Genomic DNA, 25195 nt, shown 5'->3' with positions numbered 1-25195 from the left:
TATATATATATATATATATACTTTTTTAAATTTAGTTAGCTCCTTAATTAATACGGTGTCTTTTAACCCTTTCACTACCACACTACAGAAGGTTAACCTTTTACTACCACACTACAGAAGGTTAACCTTTCACTACCACACTACAGACGGTCAACCGGTTAACCTTGTGTAGTGTGGTTGTCATGCGGCAGTGAAAGGGTTAACATTCTGTATTGTCGTGGTGAAAGGGTTAACCCTTTGGTAGTGTGGCAGTGAAGGGGTTAAAACATCTCTAAAACACACACACACACACACACCGCCTCTAAACACTCGTGAACAGAATGTATCCTACTGTAGGTGCAGTCATATGTTGCAGATGCTGTTATACTGAAACCACCCTGTATATTTGACTCTTGAGCACATTTAACACCACCAGTTTGGCGTGCAATTGGGTCGAACTTCCAAGATTCAAGATTCAAGAGTTTTATTGATCACATACATACACGAGACATGCAGTGAAATGTAGGTGGCCATGCCCGCCTTGATTGTGCAAAAAAAAAAATACAAATAATAAAATAGAATAATGAAATAGAATAGATAATAAAATAGAATAGACATGATAAAAAGTAATACGAATAAAATACAATGCCAAGCTTAAGAAATAAGGCAATGAGTAATATATACAATAATATACAAATATACAGTTCTGTTTTTAAAGTGACCTTTCTGTAGTATATTTGTGTGGGGTGTGTGAGAAAGTGAGCTAGGGCTGACCTCGACTAGTCGAATAGTCGACTAATCGATCGAAAGGAGCCGTAGTCTAATGCAAAAAAAGCTAGAGGGCTAGAAGCGTGGCTAACGCTAATGGCGCACATACCATCGAGGCTAACTGCCTAAGAAAACGGGCACAGAGGCACTGAAAGAAGATTTATTTCACACACTAGACATATCAAGATGTATCCATCAGTGGACCAATTTATTATTATTATTATTATTATTTACCATCGGTACATTTCGGCCAATCAAAGTCGACTATACAAACCCTCAGTCGGGGACACGCCTAAAGTGAGGGTGTGTGGTGTGTGTTCATGTGTGCTGACAGAGTCAAATATACACTGTGATGCACTAAGCTACACAAGAGCAGTGTGGAGTTGTGTTGCGGAGCTCACCGATAACCTCTTTGACCATGATGGAGTGCTGTAAGGTCCGCGGGGAGCTGGGCCCGGCAGCGTTGATGGCCTTGACCCGGACCATGATCTTGGCCTCCGGGGGCAGGTCCGTGATGGTGAACTTGGTCTTCTCCGTCAGCTCCGTATTGGCTGATATCCAGTCATCACCTTTATGGAGAAACAATGTAATGGAGAACGTGGTTCAATTGTGTGCACGTGTAAGATGTGTAAGATCAGATAAGATGTTCCTTCATTGAGCCCCTTGGGGAAAAGTCATAGCAGAATGGGCGAGGGGGGAGGAGACGTACAGGCATGGGCAGGGTAATAGAAGAAAGACATAAATATAGGCAATAAAATTAACCAGTATAAACAAAGACTTACGTTGTATGATTTAATAAACAGAATGTTAATAGAGTGGCATTTTATAAAAATTTCTACTTTAATGTTTAATGTTTTTTTGTGTTCTTATTAACTTTCTTTCTATATGTTCATATTCATTGCCATGTGGTGCTGTCAACAACGATATAATTTCCCCTCAGATATAATAAATATCTTATTGTATCTTATCTTATCGTATTAACACATCCAGTGCCGTTCACGAGAGGTCGCTGTGGGCTGTGTGTGCCAGCGCTTTAATGAATGGGGATACATGCCGGTGTTTGCAGTGCTAAAACTATATTCAATATTATAGCTATGGATCTAATAATATAGTCGATTGTCATTGAGTTTCTTCCGGTCAAGATGCAAAAAACAGATACTTTTTTCATCCATACATTCCCGTTTTATACCGTGGTGAATGAGTATAGTTTTAGAGTAATTCTGTGTAATCCCAGGAAACGCCGCTAAGCAGCGTTTAGTGCATGTGACTAGAAACCGTGCCATTCCTCGCTTGGATCAACAATCAATCTGAAATCAACGGTAAATTATCTGTATTATGTTTCATCATGCATGCAAGAAAGGGTGGGGGGGGGGTTTCTATGCTTCGATCGTCACCAACGGCATACGTTGTGGAGTAACGTTACAATAACACTTTCGGATCACAATGAAGGCATGCTCGGATCAACACAAGATTAATACCATATAGCACTTACCTTGACTAGGATGTACTGCAAAAAGAATATTCCAATTATCTGATCGCCATTCCAAGTATTGATGTTGATCGTGTTGCCAACATGATCCACCAAAGAACATGAATCGGAGGTACTTGATTCTCCCCAATCCATGTGTTATAAACGTTACTCCTCCCCGAATAGGAAAACCCGGACCGGACTTTTTAGATCGACGTACAGGCGGAGCCAGAGAGATTCCAAGGATGTGCAATACCGGCCGCAAGGCGTTAGGTGGCGGTATTGGACTTTTGCGATCTCAGACCCATTCAGGACAGCCTGCACAAGCTGCCTCGATGGATTATGAATGGAAATAGCGAATAAAAGAAATAACGACCCAGAAACAAGAATCTTCGTTTCTGGCACTGAACCGTTGGGCCACAGATCAGCAACAATATATATATTGAATTAAAGCCCTATTTGTTGCCTGTCGATAGCCCTTTCAGGCGACAAAATCCGAGTTACATGCCGATATGTGAGGCGTGCGCCGAAGTAGACGGCAGACTTAAAAAAAATTCAAATACCACTCCCGACTCTCAAGCCTCTACCTCCGTCAATCATTTGGCGATCTCGAAAATGATTGGACAGGGTTCTAAACAATGAGTAGGGCTTTCCAATGGTACCCCACGTGGGAATGAGTGAATCAGGGAACTCGGTGAAAAGTCACCAGCCAAAACAGGAAGAGAATTCTCTGTCGAATGCATTGAAGTATATGAGAAACATTTTTCTGAGCTCTCTCACCATTTACCAAAACCGCTTCTAATCACCCATTTCTGAACGGATTTTTGTACTACACAAGACTTGAGGCTATGGACCCAGGTTGTTTTTTCAGCCATACCATCTTTTTTGGAAATACTACTTCTGGACTACTAACTGCTACAGAAAAACGTGAGTAACAAGTTTAACTCAAGTTAAAAACGTGAGTACAACTCAAGTTCAGACCTATGTTATTCTATTTCATTAGCACTAAAAGTGAACTTTCTTTATTGTATCAGAAACTTCAGAATGTCATCTTTCAAAAGAGTCCAGGCTCATGCATGTGCTATAAGGATAAAATATAGTATTTTGGTTTGCAAAGAAAGTATACAGTCCTCAAAAACGAAAACTAAAATGGCCACTTTTGGGGGCGATTACTTACTAACTTCCATGCAGTATCTGTCAACAGCGATTTACCCTCTGGTCAAATAAATATCTTATCTTATCTTATCTTACCTTACCTTACCTTACCTTACCTTACCTTACCTTACCTTACCTTACCTTACCTTACCTTACCTTACCTTATCTGACCTTGCCTTACCTTACCTTACTTTATCTTATCTTATTGTACCTTACATTACCATACCTTACTTTACCTTACCTTATCTTATCGTATTGTACATTACATTATATTACCTTACCTTATCTTATCTTATCTGACTTTACCTTACCTTACCTTACCGTACATTACCTTATCTTATCTTATCTTTCCTTACCTTACCTTGCCTTACCCTATCTTATCTTATCTTGTCTTATTGTACCTTACATTACATTACCTTACCTTATTTGAGCTCATACACCAATAAATACATCATTAGAAACAACATGTGAATCGCGGGTGTCTTACTTCCCTCCAGGCAGTACTCCACCAGGTATCCGTCCAGGCCGGCGGCTCCTATGGTATCTGGCGGACGCCACTTCAGGGTCACCGTGGTGTCTGTGACGTCATCTGCTACCAGCATGGTGGGCTCACTGGTCACAGCTGACGGAGAGGTCACGAGAGGTCACAAGGGTTCGTGATGTAGCAGTGGTTTAGACGTTGAGTTCATTGCTGGGTTAAGTACTTCTATTCTATTCACATAATATGCTTACTACATGTATCTATTCTATTCACATATACTGTATGCTTACTACATGTATCTATTCTATTCACATATATGCTTACTACATGTATCTATTGCTATGTCCGCCCATCACAAACACGCAAACTGTCTAACGCCTGTCCCCGTCTCCCTGTGAGTGGATGTCTCGTGGTGATGACCGGAGTGGTGGACGTCCCATGATGATGGCCGGGAGGATGCGACCCTCTCTACGCCGCCCCCATACCTCAAATGGATCCGTCATCAGCTCTATTTTCAATCTTTCAAAATGTTCTTATATACCCCAGTTGCTATTATACGTATATGTACATGCTTATCAACTGTTTCGCCTGTTTTATAGCAACACTACTATCACCGACATCTAAGAAGGGAGATCCCCCCTTGAACGGCCCTTCTAAGGTTTCTCCCCTCCACATTGCCTGTGGTGCTTTTTTCCTATTGTTATTTTATTTTATTTTATTTGTATCTACTTTTTCTCCCCATTTTCTATTTTTCTCCCATCCCAATTTCTTATTGTCCAATTCTACCCTCCCCTGTCTCGAACGTTGTTAGACCCTGCCTCCCACTGGTCGGCTGCAATGTGGACCAAGCCTTGCATCACGTGTCCCCTCCGGTACACGAGGAGGCAGCTGTCGCATCTTTAATCACTTGTACAGCGCGATCTCTCAGCGGCGAGGAGTAACGCGTGGGAGGCTCACGCTGCCCCCGTTGCTTCCTGATTCTGCTGTACAGGCGCACCAACCGACCTGTAGGAGTCGCTGTCCACAACGTCCGATCCCCACCCACCGGCTTCCCCACCCCCTAATACTGCCAATTGTATTAGTATGAACGACCCGCAGAGTGTAACGCCCCCCAGGTTGCTGCGCCAGCCGGTGGACTAATTGAGGTGGCGCAGCTCTTGTGTTTATTTATTAATGTGTTTCATGTGGTCCTTATCAATCTGTTGTCTGTACATTTGATGTCTGTCTTATCTGTGATGTTACACACCCTGGTCTAAATGTCTTCCCTATCTGTGTTGGTTTTGTGATCTGGTCAGTGTTGTGTTTGTGTGTATTTATATTTCTACTTGGTAATGTTATGTGTTACTCTGTGTTCCCTGGTTCCAGTCGTGTTTTGCTCGTGTGTTTGTCAGCTGTTCGCTGAACACTTTTGTAAGTAGCATAACTTGTTTTGTGGAAGTCTTTATCGCTCCTTGTCACAGAGGATATTATTATTTATTGTGTTTATGATTTGTAGGGCATTTAGCATGTTTGGAGACTTGCCCTCTCTCTTTGTTTTTGAGCCACTCGTACCTACATTAAAGGAGCAGTGCTCATATTTCAAGATTCAACACCTGCCTCCTGTCTATCCTCTGCTGGTCTGCGCTTGGGTTTTACTCTGTCCACCACCGTCATGTCTAATCCTAACAGCCGAGAGCTGGGCTCGAATCCAGCATATCCTGCGTTAGTGGCGAGCGCCTTGCCCACTGCGCCACTTAGCCGCCCTCTATTGCTAGGTTTTTTCTGAGTTTTTCCTTACCTTCGCGTGGGGTATGTCTGGGGGTGTTGCATTAATTTTATTAATTAATTTTACATTTTATTTAGGATTTTCTGGTGTTTTTGTTCTTGATTTATTGTGATGTTTCTTCTTGACTTGTTTAAAGAAGACGTGTCTGGCCCATGGTGTTGTGTGTTGTCGGGCCTTACAAATAAAAAAAATTTTATTTTATTTTATTAATGTACCAAAAATCTTCTTGCTGCAGGGCATTCATACGTTTTTAACATCCTGCTTTACCGTTTTTTTGTAAAGCACATTGCGTTGTAACAATAGTGTTTATGCACTACTATAGCCTATAAGAAAGATATACAAAAGCTATAGCTGGTTCAAAACAGAGCTGCCAGGGCGGTCAGGTGGCGTAGCGGAGATTGTGCTCGTCACCAATGCAAGAGGCTGCGGTCTCGACTCCCGGAGAGTCAGCATTGCCTTGGCTCGGGCTGATCACTATACTAACTCGTTTGGCTGAGTTAGGGGGAGGGAAGCCGTGGGTGGGTCCTGGGCGTTGTGGACAGCGACCCCTACAGTTCGGTCGGGGCGCCTGCACAGCCAGGGTAGGATCTGGAGAAAGGTAGTGTGACCTTCCACACGTTACACTCTCCCGGTGAGAATCTGCGCTGCCAGGCTGGCTGCCGGCTGGCTGCACATGCGTCGGAGGAAAGCATGTGACAGTCTCCGGCCTCTCGGACCAACAGTAGGGGGGGGGTGCGCAACAACCAGGAAGGGGGTTGGGAATTGGCATAACGACTAACAGTGGGATGGGAGAAAAATCGGAAAAAGGAGGGGGAAAAAGATAATAAAAAAAAAAACAGAGCTGCCAGATTAGCTTTGCAATGATCTATAATATGACACTAATGCTGACAAAATGCTTTCCAAACTGTTTTGGCTTCCCCTTGGTATTTTGCTGTTTATTAAGAAATCCATTTCCTCAGGAAAACCCAAATTATTTTTGGCTCAGCTTAAATATACTAGCCAGAAATATGAACATGTAACAAAGAATACTAAGGAGAGTCAACTTTATCTTCCCAAATCAAACACAAATCATCTGATCTCAAGAGTGGAACCAACTGCAAACGAGAGAGGGAGGCCTGACTGACGCCCACGTACAGGGCATTACAGTAATCAAGGCGAGAGGTCATAAAAGCATGGATAACCGTTTCAAAAACGGAACGGGATAAAAAAGGTTTGACCTTGTACAGCCTCCTAAATTGGAAAAAGCTCCTTCCCACCACAGTATTGATCTGCTTGTCCAGCTTTAGGTCACAATCGAATTTTACCCCTAGGTTGGTGACTGTTTGCTTCACAAAAAGCCCAAGAGGGCCCAAGTCACCAGGAGGAGGAGGCACATGACCATTGCTGGGACCAAACACCATGACCTCTGTTTTACTGTCATTGAGACAAAGACAGTTTGATGCCAGCCATGCCTTAACATCGTCAAGGCATGCTAATAGTGGTTTTACCGGGTTGCTAGTGTTTCTTTTTAATGGCATGTAAATCTGGCTGTCATCTGCGTAGCAGTGAAAGGAGACGCCATGCTTTCGTAGTATAGGCCCTAAGGGGAGCAGGTACAACACAAATAAAATTGGCCCGAGAATTGAGCCTTGGGGAACCCTGCAGGGGAGAGGTGCTGTGGAGGATACAGCGTCGCCCAGGCTAACACAAAAACTTCTCTCTGACAAATATGATCTAAAAAACTCCAGGGCTTCTATTAAGGTTTCTAATGTCACCGAGGGAGGGTACTGCTTGCGGGAGGAACTAAGTTATTTATTTACAATTCAGTCACTAGGTGTGGGAGGGTTAAAGGAGGTATTGGGGGAAGTGAGAGCGAGTTGGGGAGTACTGCTGACCGCCCCGGAAAGGCGAGGAAGACCAGAGTACCAGACCAGGTTGGCAAATCCCGGGCCCCATCCACTCCCACTGCCGGCCTCCAGTTGACGCTCCAGGCCCAAAGACGAAGGTGCAGTCAGACGGAGCTCTACTGTGTCTCGCTACCCAGTGGCTGTGCACACCCGTTCCCACGAAGCAGGGATAATCCACCCTGCTACAATAAGATAAGATATTCCTTTATTGAGAAATTCAGGCATCCTAGCAGCATGGGGGAGGGGGAGGGGAGGTAAAGGGAGTAAAAAAGCAGTGTAAACAATATAACAAATCAATATAATTAACTCTGGACATGTGCATATTTTGGGCAACAAGGTGCGAGATGAGGGTATGTACTGTATGCCCTCTCAGTTATACGTGCCCTACAATAAATAGTTACAATATATAATCTAATAATCCAATAATCTAAATCTAATTTAATATATAATCTAAAAAAACTAAATTCTAAAATGCTAAATGCTAAATATATGCAATATATAATATAATAATCCAATAATCTAAATCTAATCTAATATATAATCTAAAATGCTAAAATGCTAAATGCTAAATATATGATCTGATGAAGTATACAGTATTCACATAAGGTGCGGTATGCATAATAAGGTAGTATATTGTCCTTTTAGGTGGGAGTCAGCTACTAGGTTCCTAGTAGTTGGATGTCTGGCAGCAGTCCCTGCCCACTGTTGTGGAGCCTGATGGCCGCTGGTATGAAGGACTGGTCAAGGCGGTTAGTTGAGTGTCTGGGGGGTATGAGTCTGTGACTGAACGTGCTTCTCATCTTGACTAGCTCCTCGTATGAGGTCTAATGTGTCTTCATGATGCTGAGAAGCTGCTTCACATGTTTGTGTCAAGCCACTTGGACTACTGCAATTCTTTATACAGGCTGTCCTCAAACGGCTATTACCAGGTTACAGACAGAACGCCACTGGTCGCGGATTCTGACTGGGACCAGAAATGTATGAACATATTACTCCTATGTACTATTCAAATAACATTGTCTCTCTGTTTCCTTCAGAATTTATTTAAAAATTCACTCTTTGGCTTAGCACCCTCCTTACATCTTACCAAAATGGTAAATGGCTGCATTTTTATAGCAGATTCTATCCAAATCACTTTACAATTTGTTCCTCACATTTTACCCATTCACTCACACATTCACACACCGACAGCGGAGGCGACCATGCAAGGTGCCAACCTGCTCATCAGGGGAGCAGTTAGTGGGTTAAGTGTCTTGCTCAAGGACACTTCGACACGCTGCCCGGGAGGAGCGGGAATCGAACCAGGAACCTCTGGGGCCAGCCGCCTGACTGTACCAAAGACCAGACAGACGGGTGAACCCTCCTTCTCCTTTTACGCCCTAAAGCGGGGAACAGTATACTGCCGTCTAAACATATGTAATTTTTTTTGAAAGGATTCCAAAATCTGTTCAATCTAGTTTTTAAATACACACGTTACTCAACCCAACCCTAGCACCTCTTCTTTTTCCCCCCTATTCTATTTTAGTCTTTGATACGTTTTTCTGTGCATTGAATTTTGCCATGTCATGTATCTTTTTATTCTGTATCTCCTAATTACTGTTTCTAGATATGTTTTTTTTGTATAGCACTTTGGGCTGCTTCTTGTATGAAATTTTGAAAAAAAAATACATAAACTTAAACTTAATTAATTCACGGCCAGCCGTGTAAGCCATCTTTGTACTCAGTGTGCCACCGCTGTAAAGGATAGGGATTTTCACTGTGCCTTGCGGTGTTTGCAGGGCTATATCTATATTCTATATTATAGCTATGGAGACAATACTATGGCCCATTTGACATTAACTATCCATCGTTCAACATGTGAAAAAGAATAAATTGTTTCATGGAGGCGGCGAATGGAATGGCAGATGGCACACTCCCAAAAGGAGTTGTTAAATCTGACATTACAAAAAACAATATGTGGTGGTTATGATTGGGGCTGAAGTTGAATAAACAATTTATGAAAGAGAGAGTCAAAATAATTCCAAGATAATTCAAAGATTACACACCTTTGCCACATTGGCTACAAACATAATCACTGCAAAGTTATCAAACAAATAAGAATCTGATCAGACACAAGGGTTAAGTTGTTGTTCCCTTTCTAATTTCCTCAAAAACATCTAGTCTAGTTAATGTGATCAATATTATTTATTATTGATGCTTTTTGTTGGAAATTTCAGTCAGTGAGCTCATACTTTGAGCTAATTTTATAGTTAAAATGATTGAGACAACGCAATCTTCTATCTTAGTTGTGCATGCATGCGTGTGCTCACCACACGTGATACATGTGTCACTATTCTGGCAGTGGCTACTGTTATTATAGTATTGTAATGAAAGGTCTGTTATTTAATGTTTGTGTAAAGGGCTATTTTAACTGTTGATGGGTAGTGCATCAGGGCCCCGTTCCCCGTACCTGGATAACTGAGTTAGCCGGATAACTTTCGGTGAAGTCTGACTTAAGCCGGACTTTCCGGTTCCCCGAACCTGGATTGTCCAAATCACCATGACAACAGATCCAAAAGTTTGAGCCTGGTCGAAAGCAGGGTTTAAGTTCAAGTTAGCCGGATGAACCATCGCCACGCCCCCGCAAAGAAGTGACAGCGCGTTTCCTGAAATTATTCCCACAGTCTAGGATCTGCGTTATACCATTCTGAATTACGTTTTTGTGCTCCATTCTTCCAGAGGGGTCTTTTGAAATGTAAAATAGACCCAAAATGCTGATACTAAATTCACTTTGTCCTAAATAATGCACGTTATATACCGTGGCGCTCGCTCGGTGCGATGTACACATTATGTGGTTATTTTAATTGTAACTGGGATTAAGATGTCTGATGAGATGCGCTGTTTGACGGATTTGAGAAATTGAATGAGCCGTTGACGTCACATTAATGAATGAGCATAAAGAGATAAAACTTCATTCAAAATAAAGAATATTCTAAACACGGGTCTCTCGTTCATTAATGTATAAACAATGAATTTATCCCATCTGGCACAGTGGCGCAGCGGTAGTGCTCAATCCTGGCAACCCGGCGACCGGTGTTCGAAACCCCGTGTTTCCAATATAATTTTTTGGAATATAATATTAATGATTATACGCCAAAGTAGCCTAGTTTTAAGTTAAAATATTATAAATCTACATGCATTGAGGATGTCATTCTTTATATAGCTCTCAACGTGCACCAAATTGAATTATTCCTACATCGCAAAAAGAAGGGAAAGACTAGGTTTCGAACCCCGGTCGTCTGCGTGAAAGTCAAAAGAAGAACCCGTTACACCACAGTGGAGATAAGTAAAAGATCGACCTTACATCAATCAATGGGTAAGAGAGCCGTATCGTTATTTTTTATTTTTTTTGGTCTTTTTCCCCCTCCATTTTCCTCCGATTTTCTCCCATCCCAATGTTAGTCGTATGCCAATTCCCAGTCCCTTCCTGGTCGCTGCGCTTTACCCCCCACAGTCAGATCATTTGGGAGAGTGGAGGCTACCACGTGCTTCCTCCGACACACGTCCAGCCAATCACCGCTTCTTTTCACCTGGCAGCGCGGATTCTCGTTGAGAGGGTGTAGCGTGTGGGAGGACCACACTATCCCCCTCACGTCCAATCTGCGCTTAGCAGGCGCCCCGACCGAACTGTAGGAGTCGCTGTTTACAACGACCCGGACCCACCCCGCCAGCTTCTCCCACCCTCTGATACAGCCAATTGTATCAGTGCAGACGGCCAGCCAAGCTGGTGACAACCCCGGAGCTGTGAGCTGGATTCGAACAGGCGAACCAAGCTCACAGCTCCGGGGCTGGTGACGAACGCAATCTCCGCTCGACCACCTAACCGCCCGCCGTATCGTTATTCTGTATAACAGTTTAACTAATTATTTTCGCTAGCAAGATCTCATTTGATTATTCAATCCAGCAGGCAAGTTTAAAGAAATATAATCTGATTGATTGAGGTAATGAGGGACTTAAAATTAGCCTATAGATAACGCATTTAACTTGTCGGCGAGGCGATTGAGCCGTACTGCAATATGTTAATAAAGTTTTAAATCAATGAATCAATCAATGCCGCTAGAGAATCAGGATCTCTGCTATCGATACGTGCTGGCTTTTCAACTGGAGCGGCCGCGCACACTTATCCTGGGTCTCAAGTCTGGATCGAGTTAACGAGACTGAATCCACCTTCGAGGAACAGGAAAATCCCGGCTTCAAACATCGGGTTAACTGAATCTGGATAATGACATCTTGATCGACTTAGTTGAACCAGGTACGGGGAACAGGGCCCAGTAAAGTGAATATGGTATTGTGCTCTTGACTTGTTTGAATAGGTGGAGAGAGTGGTTAACTGTATTATAATAGTAAATAGAAAAATATGTTGTGCTCTTGCTTTTTTCTTTTTGAAGGTGGAGAGAGTACCATTGCTAGTGCCACAACAGTTTTATTTGAGGTTCATAACAGTACATTGTACTAAGCAATTGTTGGCTCATTAGTTTGTGATTCACATGCACTAAAATTCACCAGAATGCAGGAAATTAAGTCTTTGTAACTAAAATCTTCCGGGTGGGGGACCCCCAGACCCCCCGCTTAAAAAGTGGCCTGATTGGGGCTATATTTCGTGCTATATCTCCCGGTATGAATTATTTCCCCAGTCCGGCCCTGTATGGAGCGATATGTGAATTTTGCTAAAAGTGTTTCGAGTTGCTCGGCTGGACACGCTACTATCCAAATCAAAGGTATATAATAGGTATTATGTTTCATCATGAATGCATGAAAGGGGGGGGGGGTCATTTTTTGATGCTTTGATCGTCAGCAATAGCATACGTTTTGGAGTATGTTACATATGATCGTTGCGATCGATGCGAAATCATTGTTGGATCAAAGTACCGGACCATATACAATGTAACACACAGTGTGAAATAAGGTTTCAAAGGGTGGATGGTATTGCACTCTAGGGATCTCAGAATGATTTCCTATGGTAACACCGAGGTCCATGACATTGCATAGAATAAAAAAATCTAATAAAAGAAAAAACGATGAAAACCCAACTATACTCGGGTATGGCGCTCAACCGCTGGCGAGATAACCCGACTTTACTCGGGTCTGGCGCTGAATGAGTTAATGTTACTCCAATCTGGTGATCATTTTGTTGGGCCGGTCTTGTCTTCTCTACCTTGTTTTTAGTCATTCTATATATTTAATTTCTTTACCAATCTACGTGTTGATTAGCTTCTTGTTTTAATTTAATTTATTTAAATGTCTTTATTAACTTTCACTGTTTGACTTTCACTTTTTTGTTGAATTTTATGTTCTTCCTTTGGTCCACATTTAGTTTTTTTTTTTTTTTTTTTAATTTTTCCCCCTCCATTTTCCTCCGATTTTCTCCCATCCCAATGTTAGTCGTATGCCAATTCCCAATCCCCTTCCTGGTCCCTGCGCACTTACCCCCCACAGTCAGATCATCTGAGAGAGTGGAGGCTATCACGTGCTTCCTCCGACACACGTCCAGCCAATCAACCGCTTCTTTTCACCTGGCAGCGCGGATCCTCCCCGAGAGGGCGTAGCGTGTGGAAGGATCACACTATCCCACTCAGGTCCTATCCGCGCTTAGCAGGCGCCCCGACCGAACTGTAGGAGTCGCTGTTTACAACGACCCGGACCCACCCCGCCAGCTTCTCCCACCCTCTAATACAGCCAATTGTATTAGTGTGAACGGCCAGCCAAGCTGGTGACAACCCCGGAGCTGTGAGCTGGAGCTGTGAGCTGGATTCGAACAGGCGAATCCAGCTCACAGCTCCGGGGTTGGTGACGAACGCAATCTCCGCTACGCCACCTAACCGCCCCAGTTTTTTGTTTCTTTTATTTCTGATTATACAATCATAGGTAGCTTCAATGTTTTAGTTTTAGTTTTGTTCTATGTTGTTTGTGTGTATTTGTTTCCATGGACTCCAGGAAGACTATAGCAACAACATAGGCGGAAGCTAATGGGGATCCAAATAAACAATAAACAATAATATACCGAATGATGTGTTGTATACATTTAAATATAGATTGATTGATTGATTGATTGATACAGCAAGGATGTCCACTTCTACTCCTTTTTTTTTGTATTTTATTTTTTTATTCTTTTTTAAAACAAACATATAAACAAACATGACAACACACGATAAGATATACAAGCATTAATTGTCAGGGCACATCCAATGAGATCACATTTTGGTTAGTTGTTTTATATAAGATATACCCATAATACCTGTTATCTAAAAAAAAAAACCTACATACGTATGCTCAGCTCGAAACCCCCCCTCCCGGACCCCACCTTGAGAAGTACCTCCACTATCCCTCGCACCTAACCAGACACTACCATTATAAGCTAGCTTTTATTCTCTCCACCACTTCTAACCACATTGACATTTTGGATTCATTGAGACCCAGAATTCTTGCTGTAGATATTTCATGGTAAATTACATCGAGATATGTAAGAAACCAAACTTTACGGCACATTTTTTCCGGTTGAAACCAGCGTGATGCGATCAGCTTTTTGGCTACTGTGATACCCGATAAAACCAATCTCTTTAGCTGTGGATTCACTGCAAACTCAAAAACATCATTCAACAGCAATACCGAGGGGTGTACAGGTATATTCCAAGATACGAGTTTTGATATTTGTTGGGTCACATCTTTCCAGAATGCCTTAACTGGTGAGCAGTCCCAATACATGTGCATAAATGTCCCTTCGTCCCCATTTGTACATTGGGTGCATTTGGAATCTTGTTTGAGCCCCATTCGGCACAGTCTTATAGGAGTCAAGTATGTCCTGTGAATATAGTTAAGATTGATTTGTTGATGATCCGGGTTCCTTGATGTAAGTCGGACATTTGCCCAGGCTCCTTGCCAATCAAAGTCATTTTCCAGGTCTGGTATATCCCTCCTCCAGACAGAGTCAAGTTGGAGGGTTTCATACGAGGACGTTAGTAATTGATGATAAAATTCTGAAACAAAACCTCTCGATGTCTCTCTTGAGTAGAAGAATTTGTGGTATCTGTGGTGTTCAATTGGTCTGTCTAATGGAACACCGTGAGACTTCAAACATAGCTCTAACTGTTTGTGAAAAAGCCATGTGGACTTGGTGAGATTAAATTTTTTGCGTATTTCTTTATCACTACAAAAACCCTGTTTGTTAAAAATATCCCCTAATGAGTGTATGCCTTGCTTTTCCCATATAGGGAATCTTATAGGTCGTTTTCCGATTAAGAGAGCATTGTTATTGAATAAGGGAGTATGGTTGTGCCATTCTTGTGGGATAGGATTTTTTTTTTGTGATTCACGCCATATCCGGATCGCATGAGTAATTATGGGGCCAAATTTTCGTTCACAGTGCTTGATTGGTAGTTTAGTGTGTGCTATGTCCTTCAGTCTATGTGGGGCTACTATGTTTTCTTCTATTTTCCTCCAAGATGCTAATGCTTGGGAGTCAAACCATGTTGTCAATGGACTTAATGAGTACGCCTTAAAATATAGGAAAAAATCTGGAAATGCCATGCCACCATCTGCTTTATTTCTCTGTGCGGTGGATCTTTTTATACGTGGTGGTTTGTTATTCCAAATAAATTTGTATGTGGAGGAGTGTAATCTTTTCCAGTAACCCTCTGGAGGGGGTAACGGTAGCATTGAACAGAAGAAGTTGATTTTAGGTAGTACATCCATCTTAACTATTGATATCCGTGCTTGTACTGTGTTCTTAAGTTTTGCCCATCTATCAAGGTCGTCTTTGATTTTGTTTTGGATTTTTGTGTAGTTGTGCTTCACCGTTTGTCTTATGGTAGGGAATATTTCCACTCCCAAGCATCTGAAATGTTTTACCATCGGTATCTGTCCTGGGAGGGTTGTATCTTTTTTTGCAGGGGTGTTAAGTGGAAGGAAAGCCGACTTCGGCCAATTTATCTTAAATCCCGATAAATCACCAAAGTCCTCAATCAACTTGAGCAGATGAGGCAATGTGGTGTTGGGGTTTTTCATGAACAATATTACATCGTCCGCATATAAACAAATTTTTTGTTGTGTGCCCTTGATTACGATAGGTTCTATGGATTGGGATTGTCTTATATATTGTGCTAACGGCTCTAATGATAGATTGAACAGACCGGGACTAAGAGGGCAACCTTGTCTGGCTGAGCGCGATACCGGAAAGATATCGGAGATGATTGTGCCTGTTATAATCATGGTCCACTTCTACTCCTATAGGCTGAAACCTGTACTGTACCTTGACCTGGTTTCGAACCATGGCAGCATTAACATATATAACGTGAAGCCGTTTTTTTTTCTGCGTGAGCCACGACCGCGTGAGTATAGGGCGCCTCGGTCGCCGGCTGGTATGCCTCCCAATCTGCTCGTCAGATCTCATTAGGACAGGCTCTTACTGTCTATTCTTACATTCTGAATCATATTTAACTCCTATTGAACCCTCTGATAGGCCTGGTCTCCTAAACCTCTAATCCAGAGACGATTTTGGCAGCCATTATAAAGACATATTTAATATGTTCCAAAGCTCTAGCGTGTCCAGTGGAGGTCACAGTTAGAATGCTTGGGATAGTACAGTACAGTGAGGGAGGCAACAGCTGCGATCGGGTACCAAGGTCAGATCATACACGCAAACAGTATCCTGGGCCCTTACTCTCCCATTTCTCTCCCAATATTATGAAATGGTCGCCGGATAAACTGTTTCTTCTTTCAGAGACAGTGTCTTTCCCAGAGCCATCACCACCTTGAAATCTAACATGCATCAATAATTCACCCTTCCTCCTCCTCCTCCTCCAACACTGTGCAACATCCTACCCCTCAAGTGCAATATACACAGTGCAATACCCACCCACTACCGTCTGACACTGTGATTGTTATTTTGTATATTGTTGTTATTTTGTATATTGTATTGTAACATTGTTTTATTGTATAGTATTTTATGTTTCTGTATAGTATCTTATGCTTTTTGTATAGTATTTTATGTTTCTTGTATAGTATCTTATGTTTCTGTATAGTATTTTATGTTTCTCTTTTATCACTTCTTCTATCATTATCTGAAAAAATAAATAAAAGAAGCTCTAACCCTAACTAACCTTACTGTCATGCACTTGTCCTAATAAACTAACCTACACTGTAGCACTCAACACTTTGATGAACATTGTTACTCAGCTGATAGAGTTGTGCCCTTCCTGATGACTTGTCGTACAGAATTTGTAAGTCGCTTTGGATAAAAGTGTCAGCTAAATGACTAAATGTAAATGTAGATGTAAATCACTTATTACCGCACCTTAAGTTTGAGTCCCAAATCTCATTGTATGGAAATATAATGATAATAAAGTACAATCTAATCTAATGCTGTCTTCTTACGTAAGGTGTGATTCCCTGGACACGGAGTGACAGTTCCCAGTTCAAAGTTTGTGTGTGTGTGTGTGTGTGTGTGTGTGTGTGTGTGTGTGTGTGTGTGTGTGTGTGTGTGTGTGTGTGTGTGTGTGTGTGTGTGTGTGTGTGTGTGTGTGTGTGTGTGTGTGTGTGTGTGTGTGTGGGGGGGGGGGTATTAAGGGCACTCACCAAGGGGAATAAAGGGTATGGACGGCTCGCTGGGTTTGGACACGCCGATGGCGTTGATGGCAAAGACTCGCACTTCGTACGGCACGCCCTCAATCATCTTTTTTGGGTCGAACGATGTCTCCTTGATCAGGTCAAAGTTCAACCTCATCCACCTGGAACTCTGCTTCTTCTTCCTCTCAACGAAGTAGCCTTGGAAACACGTTCATTCACAAGTCAGGTTCTTTTAGACAGAATTGGTATACTTTGACAAAGATTCTTTGATTTTTACGCTCCTCCTTTTGGGCTATTGAACTTGATTTAATAATTGGTGGGGGCAATAGAGTTAAAATAGTCATTATTTTTACAATAAAGAAACATCCGTAACAAAGACTATAAATATGATAATGTATTTGTACTAAAGATGTTCGATATTGGCTTTTTTACCGATATACCGATATTGTCCAACTCTTAATTTCCGATACCCATATATCAACCGATACCGATATATGCTGGGTTTCCCCCCCCCAAAAAAATGGAATAATTTCAGGTAATTAACATTACATATCTCTTGTTGTGGAATTAACACAACATTATGCATACTTTTGACAATAAATAAAAATAAGAATTTGTTCTTACTTGCTAGCCTGGGTAAAGAAAGGTTAAATAAATGTAAAGAAATTAAAATTAAAAAATTTATAAAAATTTGAAAACCGATACCGATCATTTCCGATATTACATTTTAATGTAACATTTTACATTTTAATTTAATCGGATAATATCGAACATCCCTAATTTGTACATTATATTCATCTTCCTGACTCGCACCCCAGGTCAAGAACGACACGGCCCTGTGTGATGCCTACCTAATATTGGCGAGCCCCCGTCGTAGATTGGAGGCTCCCATGTCATTGAACACCAATCCCCGCCCACCGCTGGGACCAAGGGGGACTCTGGGGGATCTGGTATGTCTACAGAGAACACAGCACCATGTTATTGATACTAGAATCCACAGCATTCCATTACATCATCATCATCATTGCAACATCATGGTACAGCAGGTGATTGTGATCAGATAACAGGTGACACAACCGTGGCCAGTGAGCTATGTTTATGGCATTGCACCACATGCTGGTAGGAGTCTAAAGGGCGCGTTCACACCTACCCTGTTTGGTCCGTTTTAAGTGAACCATGGTACCTTTAAATCAATAGTCCGTTTCGTTTGGAGAGGTGTGAACACAAACCAAACTGACCTCTTGATTTGTCTCTTACCCACGACCTTGACTTTCACGCTGGCGGTAGCTTCGCCTGCCTCGTTCTGCAGGACTATCCTGTAGTTCCCCGTGTCGTCTCTCTCCGTGACGTCGATGGTGAGGCTGGTGTGGTCGGAATACGTCTCAGCATGAACACGGTGCCCAGAGTCCAGAATGACCTGAGAGAGAGTGCAAATGATATCGAATGACATGACTCTAAGCAAAGACGATTCGTGGCACGAGAATGTCATTTAGTGGTTGAGTCTACAAGGTCCTCGTTTCAAATGATCAGAAAGAGCGGCTAAGTGGCGCAGTGGGCAAGGCGCTCGCCACTAACGCAGGAGATGCTGGGTTCGAGCCCAGCTCTCGGCGTTGCTACCAGCTTGGCTGGTCGTTCATACTAACACAATTGGCAGTACTAGGTGGTGGGAAAGCTGGTGGGTGGGGATCGGACGTTGTGGACAGCGACTCCTACAGGTCGATTGGTGCGCCTGTACAGCAGAATCAGGAAGTATTGGGGGCAGCGTGAGCCTCCCACGCGTTACTCCTCGCCACTGAGAGATCGTGGGGCGGCTTTGGCTCAGGGGTAGAGCGGGTCGTCCAATGATCGAGGGGTTGGTGGTTCGAATCCCGCTCAAGCCCATGTCCATCCCATTGCCGTTGTGTCCTTGGGCAAGGCACTTAACCTACTTGCCTTGTATGAATGTGTATGCATGTGAATGAATGTTGGTGGTGGTCGGAGGGGCCGTAGGCGATGATTATTCGCCACGCTTCCGTGAGTCTGCCTCAGGGCAGCTCTGGCTGCAATTGTAGCTTACCACCACCGGTATGACTGTGTTTGAACGAATAATGGACTCTATAAGTGCTCTGGGGTCACTGGGGTGTCATGAAGAGCGCTATATAAATCCAATCCATTATTATTATTATTATTATCGCGCTGTACAGGTGAAAAGATGCAACAGCTGCCTCCTCGTGTACTGGAGGGGACACGTGATGCAAGGCTTCTATCCTCACTGCAGCCGACCAGTGGGAGGCGTAGTCTAGCAACGTTCGAGACAGGGGAGGGAAGAATTGGATAATACGAAATTGGGATAGGAGAAAAATAGAAAAATGGGGAGAAAAAGTAGATAAAAAGAACATTTATAAATAAAAAGAAAGAGTCTTATCTTATGACACCTGGAACTAGAGCTGCCGCGATAACCGCATTACCGCGGTATCGCTGTTGCATCACGCTCACCGCAGAGTTAGGCTGAATACCGCGTCACCGCTGTTTTTTTTATCATAATAATAAAGTTGGCTTGCGGCTTGCGGCTCTGCAGATATACCCTACTCGGTTCCAAGCGACCCTATTGGGTAGAAGTGGTACCAGAAAAGACATGTGAAACATTGCAGACCACTGACTGGTCAGAAGAGAGACGCGTCACACTTTGTAGCCTCTGAACGAAAACAGAACGCCGCCATCTTTACTGCCTCGCTAAGGATGCATTTCATTCAGGATTTGTTTGCGACAGAACCAAGCAATAAACAAAAAAGAATGGATTCACTGTGTATTCTGCCTTATTTATTGATGAAACAAAACCGACATCAACCCAATTTACCACCGAGCGGAGAGTTTAGTGTCACAACAAGATCGCTGATGTGTTAAGTTTGTTGTTGTTATTATTAGCCTAATACTACCGTCAGCCGATATACACGAGAGGTAACGTTAAACCCGGGTTTGCTTGGTAGAATACACAATGAGAGGTAACGTTAGCTTTGGCAGAATAGACGCAACGAGAGTCTGGTTAATGTTGTTATTGATTGATTGATTGATTGATTGATTGAAACTGTGTTAAACTCTGGCTTGCTGCAAGCCCTCGGACATCTATGCCCACGGAGCTTTCAGTGTACACAAGCGAGCGGCCCCGCCTGCATCCCCCACACGGAGACAAACGGAGTAGTACCTGGCTGCAGTGGAAAAGGAACGAAGTACCAGGTGCCTAAAGCGGGTCGAGTCGAGTAGGTACTATGCAGTGGAAAAGCGCCATTAGACTAGAGGCAGGCTATAAGAGTAGACTACTAAAAAAAAAAAAAATGCATTCAAACTTTTTTTTTTTATGCGGTAATAACCGCGGCGGTAGGAAATATTTCGCAAATTCGTGCGGTAAGGAAAATATCAATACCACGGCAGCTCTACCTGGAACATTTAAAATAAGTGAAAATCCCAACTGATGACCACATCATATAACTGATGACCACATCATATAACGACCACATCATATAACTGATGACCACATCATATAACTGATTACCACATCATATAACTGATGACCACATCATATAACTGATGACCACATCATATAACTGATTACCACATCATATAACTGATTACCACATCATATAACTGATGATGACCACATCATATAACTGATGACCACATCATATAACTGATGATGACCACATCATATAATTGATGACCACATCATATAACTGATGATGACCACATCATATAACTGATGACCACATCATATAACTGATTACCACATCATATAACTGATGATGACCACATCATATAACTGATTACCACGTCATATAACTGATTACCACATCATATAACTGATGACCACATCATATAACTGATTACCACATCATATAACTGATGACCACATCATATAACTGATGACCACATCATATAACTGATTACCACGTCATATAACTGATTACCACGTCATATAACTGATTACCACGTCATATAACTGATGACCACGTCATATAACTGATTACCACGTCATATAACTGATGACCACATCATATAACTGATTACCACATCATATAACTGATTACCACATCATATCATATAACTGATGATGACCACATCATATAACTGATGACCACGTCATATAACTGATGACCACATCATATAACTGATGACCACATCATATAACTGATTACCACATCATATAACTGTTTACCACATCATATAACTGATTACCACATCATATAACTGATTACCACATCACATCATATAACTGATTACCACATCATATAACTGATTACCACATCATATAACTGATTACCACATCATATAACTGATGACCACATCATATAACTGATGACCACATCATATAACTGATTACCACATCATATAACTGATTACCACATCATATAACTGATTACCACATCATATAACAAGCAGAACACTGCTCAGACCCGTACGCCAGTCGGCATCATCAATGTGAAAGTGAAGCAACAGCAGAGTTATAGAAGGTTACAGTCCAGGGGCGGCTACGTGGCGTAGTGGGCAAGGCACTCGCCACGAAATGCTGGAGACGCTGGGCTCGTCAGTTCGAGCCCAGCGCTCCACATTTGCTTTCAGTTTAGCTGGTCGTCCGTACTAATACACATTGGCCGTATTAGGGGGTGGGAAACTGATGGGTGGGGAGCGGGCGTTGTGGACAGCGACTCCTACAGGTGCGCCTGCGCAGTAGAATCAGGAAGTGTCGGGGGCAGCGTGAGCCTCCCACGCGTTACTCCTCGCCGCTGAGAGATCGAGCTGCGCAGGTGAAAAGATGTGACTGCTGTTACCTCAAGTACCGGAGGGGACTTGTGCTATGTATGACTTAGTCCACATTGCAGCCGGCTTGTGGGAGGCAAGAAACAGCGTCCGTGACAGGGGAGGGTTGAATTGGATGATACGAAATTGGGATGGAAGAAAATATAGAAAATGGGAGAAAAAGTGGATAAAAAAAATAAAAATAAGGTTACAGTCCAGCTTCACTGTGTTGAGAGGCAGCGAACAGTAGCTGTTTAGCCAGTTAGCTTTGCAATAGCTCCCTGCTGCCTCCGGTGGTTGTGAAGGTCAGAGGCAACGATCCGCCTTGATTTAGGAAGCAAAGCCCATCCGCCTTGATTTAGGAAGCAACGCCCATCCGCCTTGATTTAGGAAGCAACGCCCATCCGCCTTGATTTAGGAAGCAACGCCCATCCGCCTTGATTTAGGAAGCAACGCCCATCCGCCTTGATTTAGGAAGCAACGCCCATCCGCCTTGATTTAGGAAGCAATGCCCATCAGCCTTGATTTAGGAAACATCGCCCATCAGCCTTGATTTAGGAAACATCGCCCATCCGCCTTGATTTAGGAAGCAACGCCCATCCGCCTTGATTTAGGAAACATCACCCATCCGCCTTGATTTAGGAAACATCGCCCATCCGCCTTGATTTAGGAAACATCGCCCATCCGCCTTGATTTAGGAAACATCGCCCATCCACCTTGATTTAGGAAGCAACGCCCATCAGCCTTGATTTAGGAAACATCGCCCATCCGCCTTGATTTAGGAAGCAACGCCCATCAGCCTTAATTTAGGAAGCAATGCCCATCCGCCTTGATTTAGGAAGCAATGCCCATCCGCCTTGATTTAGGAAACATCGCCCATCAGCCTTGATTTAGGAAACATCGCCCATCAGCCTTGATTTAGGAAACATCGCCCATCAGCCTTGATTTAGGAAACATCACCCATCCGCCTTGATTTAGGAAACATCACCCATCCGCCTTGATTTAGGAAACATCGCCCATCCGCCTTGATTTAGGAAACATCGCCCATCCGCCTTGATTTAGGAAACATCGCCCATCCACCTTGATTTAGGAAGCAACGCCCATCAGCCTTGATTTAGGAAACATCGCCCATCCGCCTTGATTTAGGAAGCAACGCCCATCAGCCTTAATTTAGGAAGCAATGCCCATCCGCCTTGATTTGGAAGCAATGCCCATCCGCCTTGATTTAGGAAACATCGCCCATCAGCCTTGATTTAGGAAACATCGCCCATCAGCCTTGATTTAGGAAACATCGCCCATCAGCCTTGATTTAGGAAACATCGCCCATCAGCCTTGATTTAGGAAACATCGCCCATCCACCTTGATTTAGGAAACATCGCCCATCCGCCTTGATTTAGGAAACATCGCCCATCTGCCTTGATTTAGGAAACATCGCCCATCAGCCTTGATTTAGGAAGCAATGCCCATCCGCCTTGATTTAGGAAACATCGCCCATCAGCCTTGATTTAGGAAACATCGCCCATCTGCCTTGATTTAGGAAACATCGCCCATCCGCCTTGATTTAGGAAACATCGCCCATCTGCCTTGATTTAGGAAACATCGCCCATCCGCCTTGATTTAGGAAACATCGCCCATCCGCCTTGATTTAGGAAACATCAGCATACAGCACTACGGTGCAACACGGCCGACCCGGGTTCGACTCCCGGACCCGGTGATCTTTGCCTATTGTCTTCCCCGGTCTATCTCCCATTTCCTCCTCTCTCTCTCTCTCTCTCTCTCTCTACCGGACTGCCCAGTAGCAAAAATCAATAAAAACCTACAAAAACATAACTTGTCCGAGAGGACAAGTAAAAAAAAAAAAAAAAAAAAAAGGAAACATCGCCCTGCTTCTTTGACTCTGCTATGATATGCCATTTTCCAAATGTAGTATATGTCACACAGCAAAAACACCCCCACTAGAATGTCCGTGAGCGACCACAATTTGAACAGTTGTAGCCCACGGTGGCGGTCCACAGCAGAATAACCCTTTCACTGCCACACTACCAAACGGTTAACCCTTTCACTGCGACATTACACAGAAGGTTAACCCTTTCACTGCCACACTACACTAGTAAAGGTTAACCCTTTACTATCACACTACCGACGGTAACCGTCGGTAGTGTGATAGTAAAGGGTTAACCTTCTGTAGTGTGGCAGTGAAAGGGATAAAGTAGAATAATATATCTAACGTCTCACCCTCTCGCCCTTCATCCACACCACTCTGGGGGCCGGCTCTCCACTGATGGGCACCTCCACTCGCAGCTTGTTTCCTGCCACGATGGTCACCGTGTTGTCCGGGAAGTTCAGGCTCTCCAGGTCCACCCTGGGAGGGTCTGGAGGACATTGATTGATTGATTGATTGATTGATTGATTGAAAACTTTATTAACAGATTGCAGAATGTGTACAATACAGTACGGCTCAATACAGACAATTGTTAACACTTTCAGTGCCTTTGATTAACGTTGATTTACTCCGTTGAATGCCACCACCCACTTCAATGTTAGCGTTAAAAACGCCTAATCTATGTTTTAAATTATGGCTATGTGTCTAATCTGCCCGTCGCTTATCAATGACTCGTTTGCAGTCAACATTGTCGAAACGGATTGTTTTTTTATCGGTTCATTTTCGTTTTATAGCATTTTGAAAAGCCCTCGTTTTCAAGGAAAATATAAAGATTCCGTGATAAAAGACATTTACTGGAATATTCTAGAATACACAAAAACGTTGTAATTTTTCTGCCTATTTATGAATCGTTTTCAAATAAACGCTAGATTATCGATAGTATATGTGTACGTATGCACGCTATAGAGGCGATCTGAAAAATCGATTATCTTATTTCCTCATCAGCGATCACAGCCAAACAGCCACATCACACATAGGACAAACACTGAAATCTCCGCGAAAACGGGTCTGATTATCCTAAGACTGGTAAAATAGATTCCTTACCTGAGATCAGATGTTATCCAAAAAGATTATTTCAATTCCTGATCACCATTCCAAATATTGATCACGTTTATTGATTGATTATTGGCTGCTGTAAATATATATTCCAGACTGATTTCCGTCCCGCGATCAGATCCCTCTTGAGCAGACTGCTCGCCAGCACAAGGAGCCAGTTGGCTCCACCTCTACAGATCTACAGATCCCAGGTCAGTCTAAGCGACTGACCTGCAGTTACACAGGGATAGATGATAGGGGGCGCTTTTTTCCAATCTGAGCTCCTGTAGGTGTACCAACGGGAGACTCGGTTGATGAAATATGAATTCAGATCGCTAATAAAAAA

At 43.0% G+C, this 25195-nt stretch overlaps 1 protein-coding gene across 1 annotated transcript in view; it reads right to left on the bottom strand.

The window, feature by feature from the left end:
• mybpc1 (myosin binding protein C1) overlaps positions 1–25195 on the bottom strand; it is a 112458-nt gene that overhangs the window by 18617 nt on the left and 68646 nt on the right. The window contains exons 19-24 of the mRNA XM_084331159.1: positions 24108–24244; positions 18360–18519; positions 17954–18058; positions 17112–17300; positions 3858–3992; positions 1149–1316 (exon numbers count right to left, since the gene is read on the bottom strand). Of these exons, the coding sequence (XP_084187285.1) occupies positions 1149–1316; positions 3858–3992; positions 17112–17300; positions 17954–18058; positions 18360–18519; positions 24108–24244 (894 nt within the window). The remainder of the gene's footprint in view (positions 1–1148; positions 1317–3857; positions 3993–17111; positions 17301–17953; positions 18059–18359; positions 18520–24107; positions 24245–25195) is intronic.

Source organism: Notolepis coatsorum (assembly GCF_963971535.1).
Source record: "Notolepis coatsorum genome assembly, chromosome: 15".
Classification (NCBI taxonomy): Eukaryota; Metazoa; Chordata; class Actinopteri; order Aulopiformes; family Paralepididae; genus Notolepis; species Notolepis coatsorum.
Note: the sequence above shows the minus strand (reverse complement) of the source record. Positions and strands in the feature narration are given on the sequence as shown.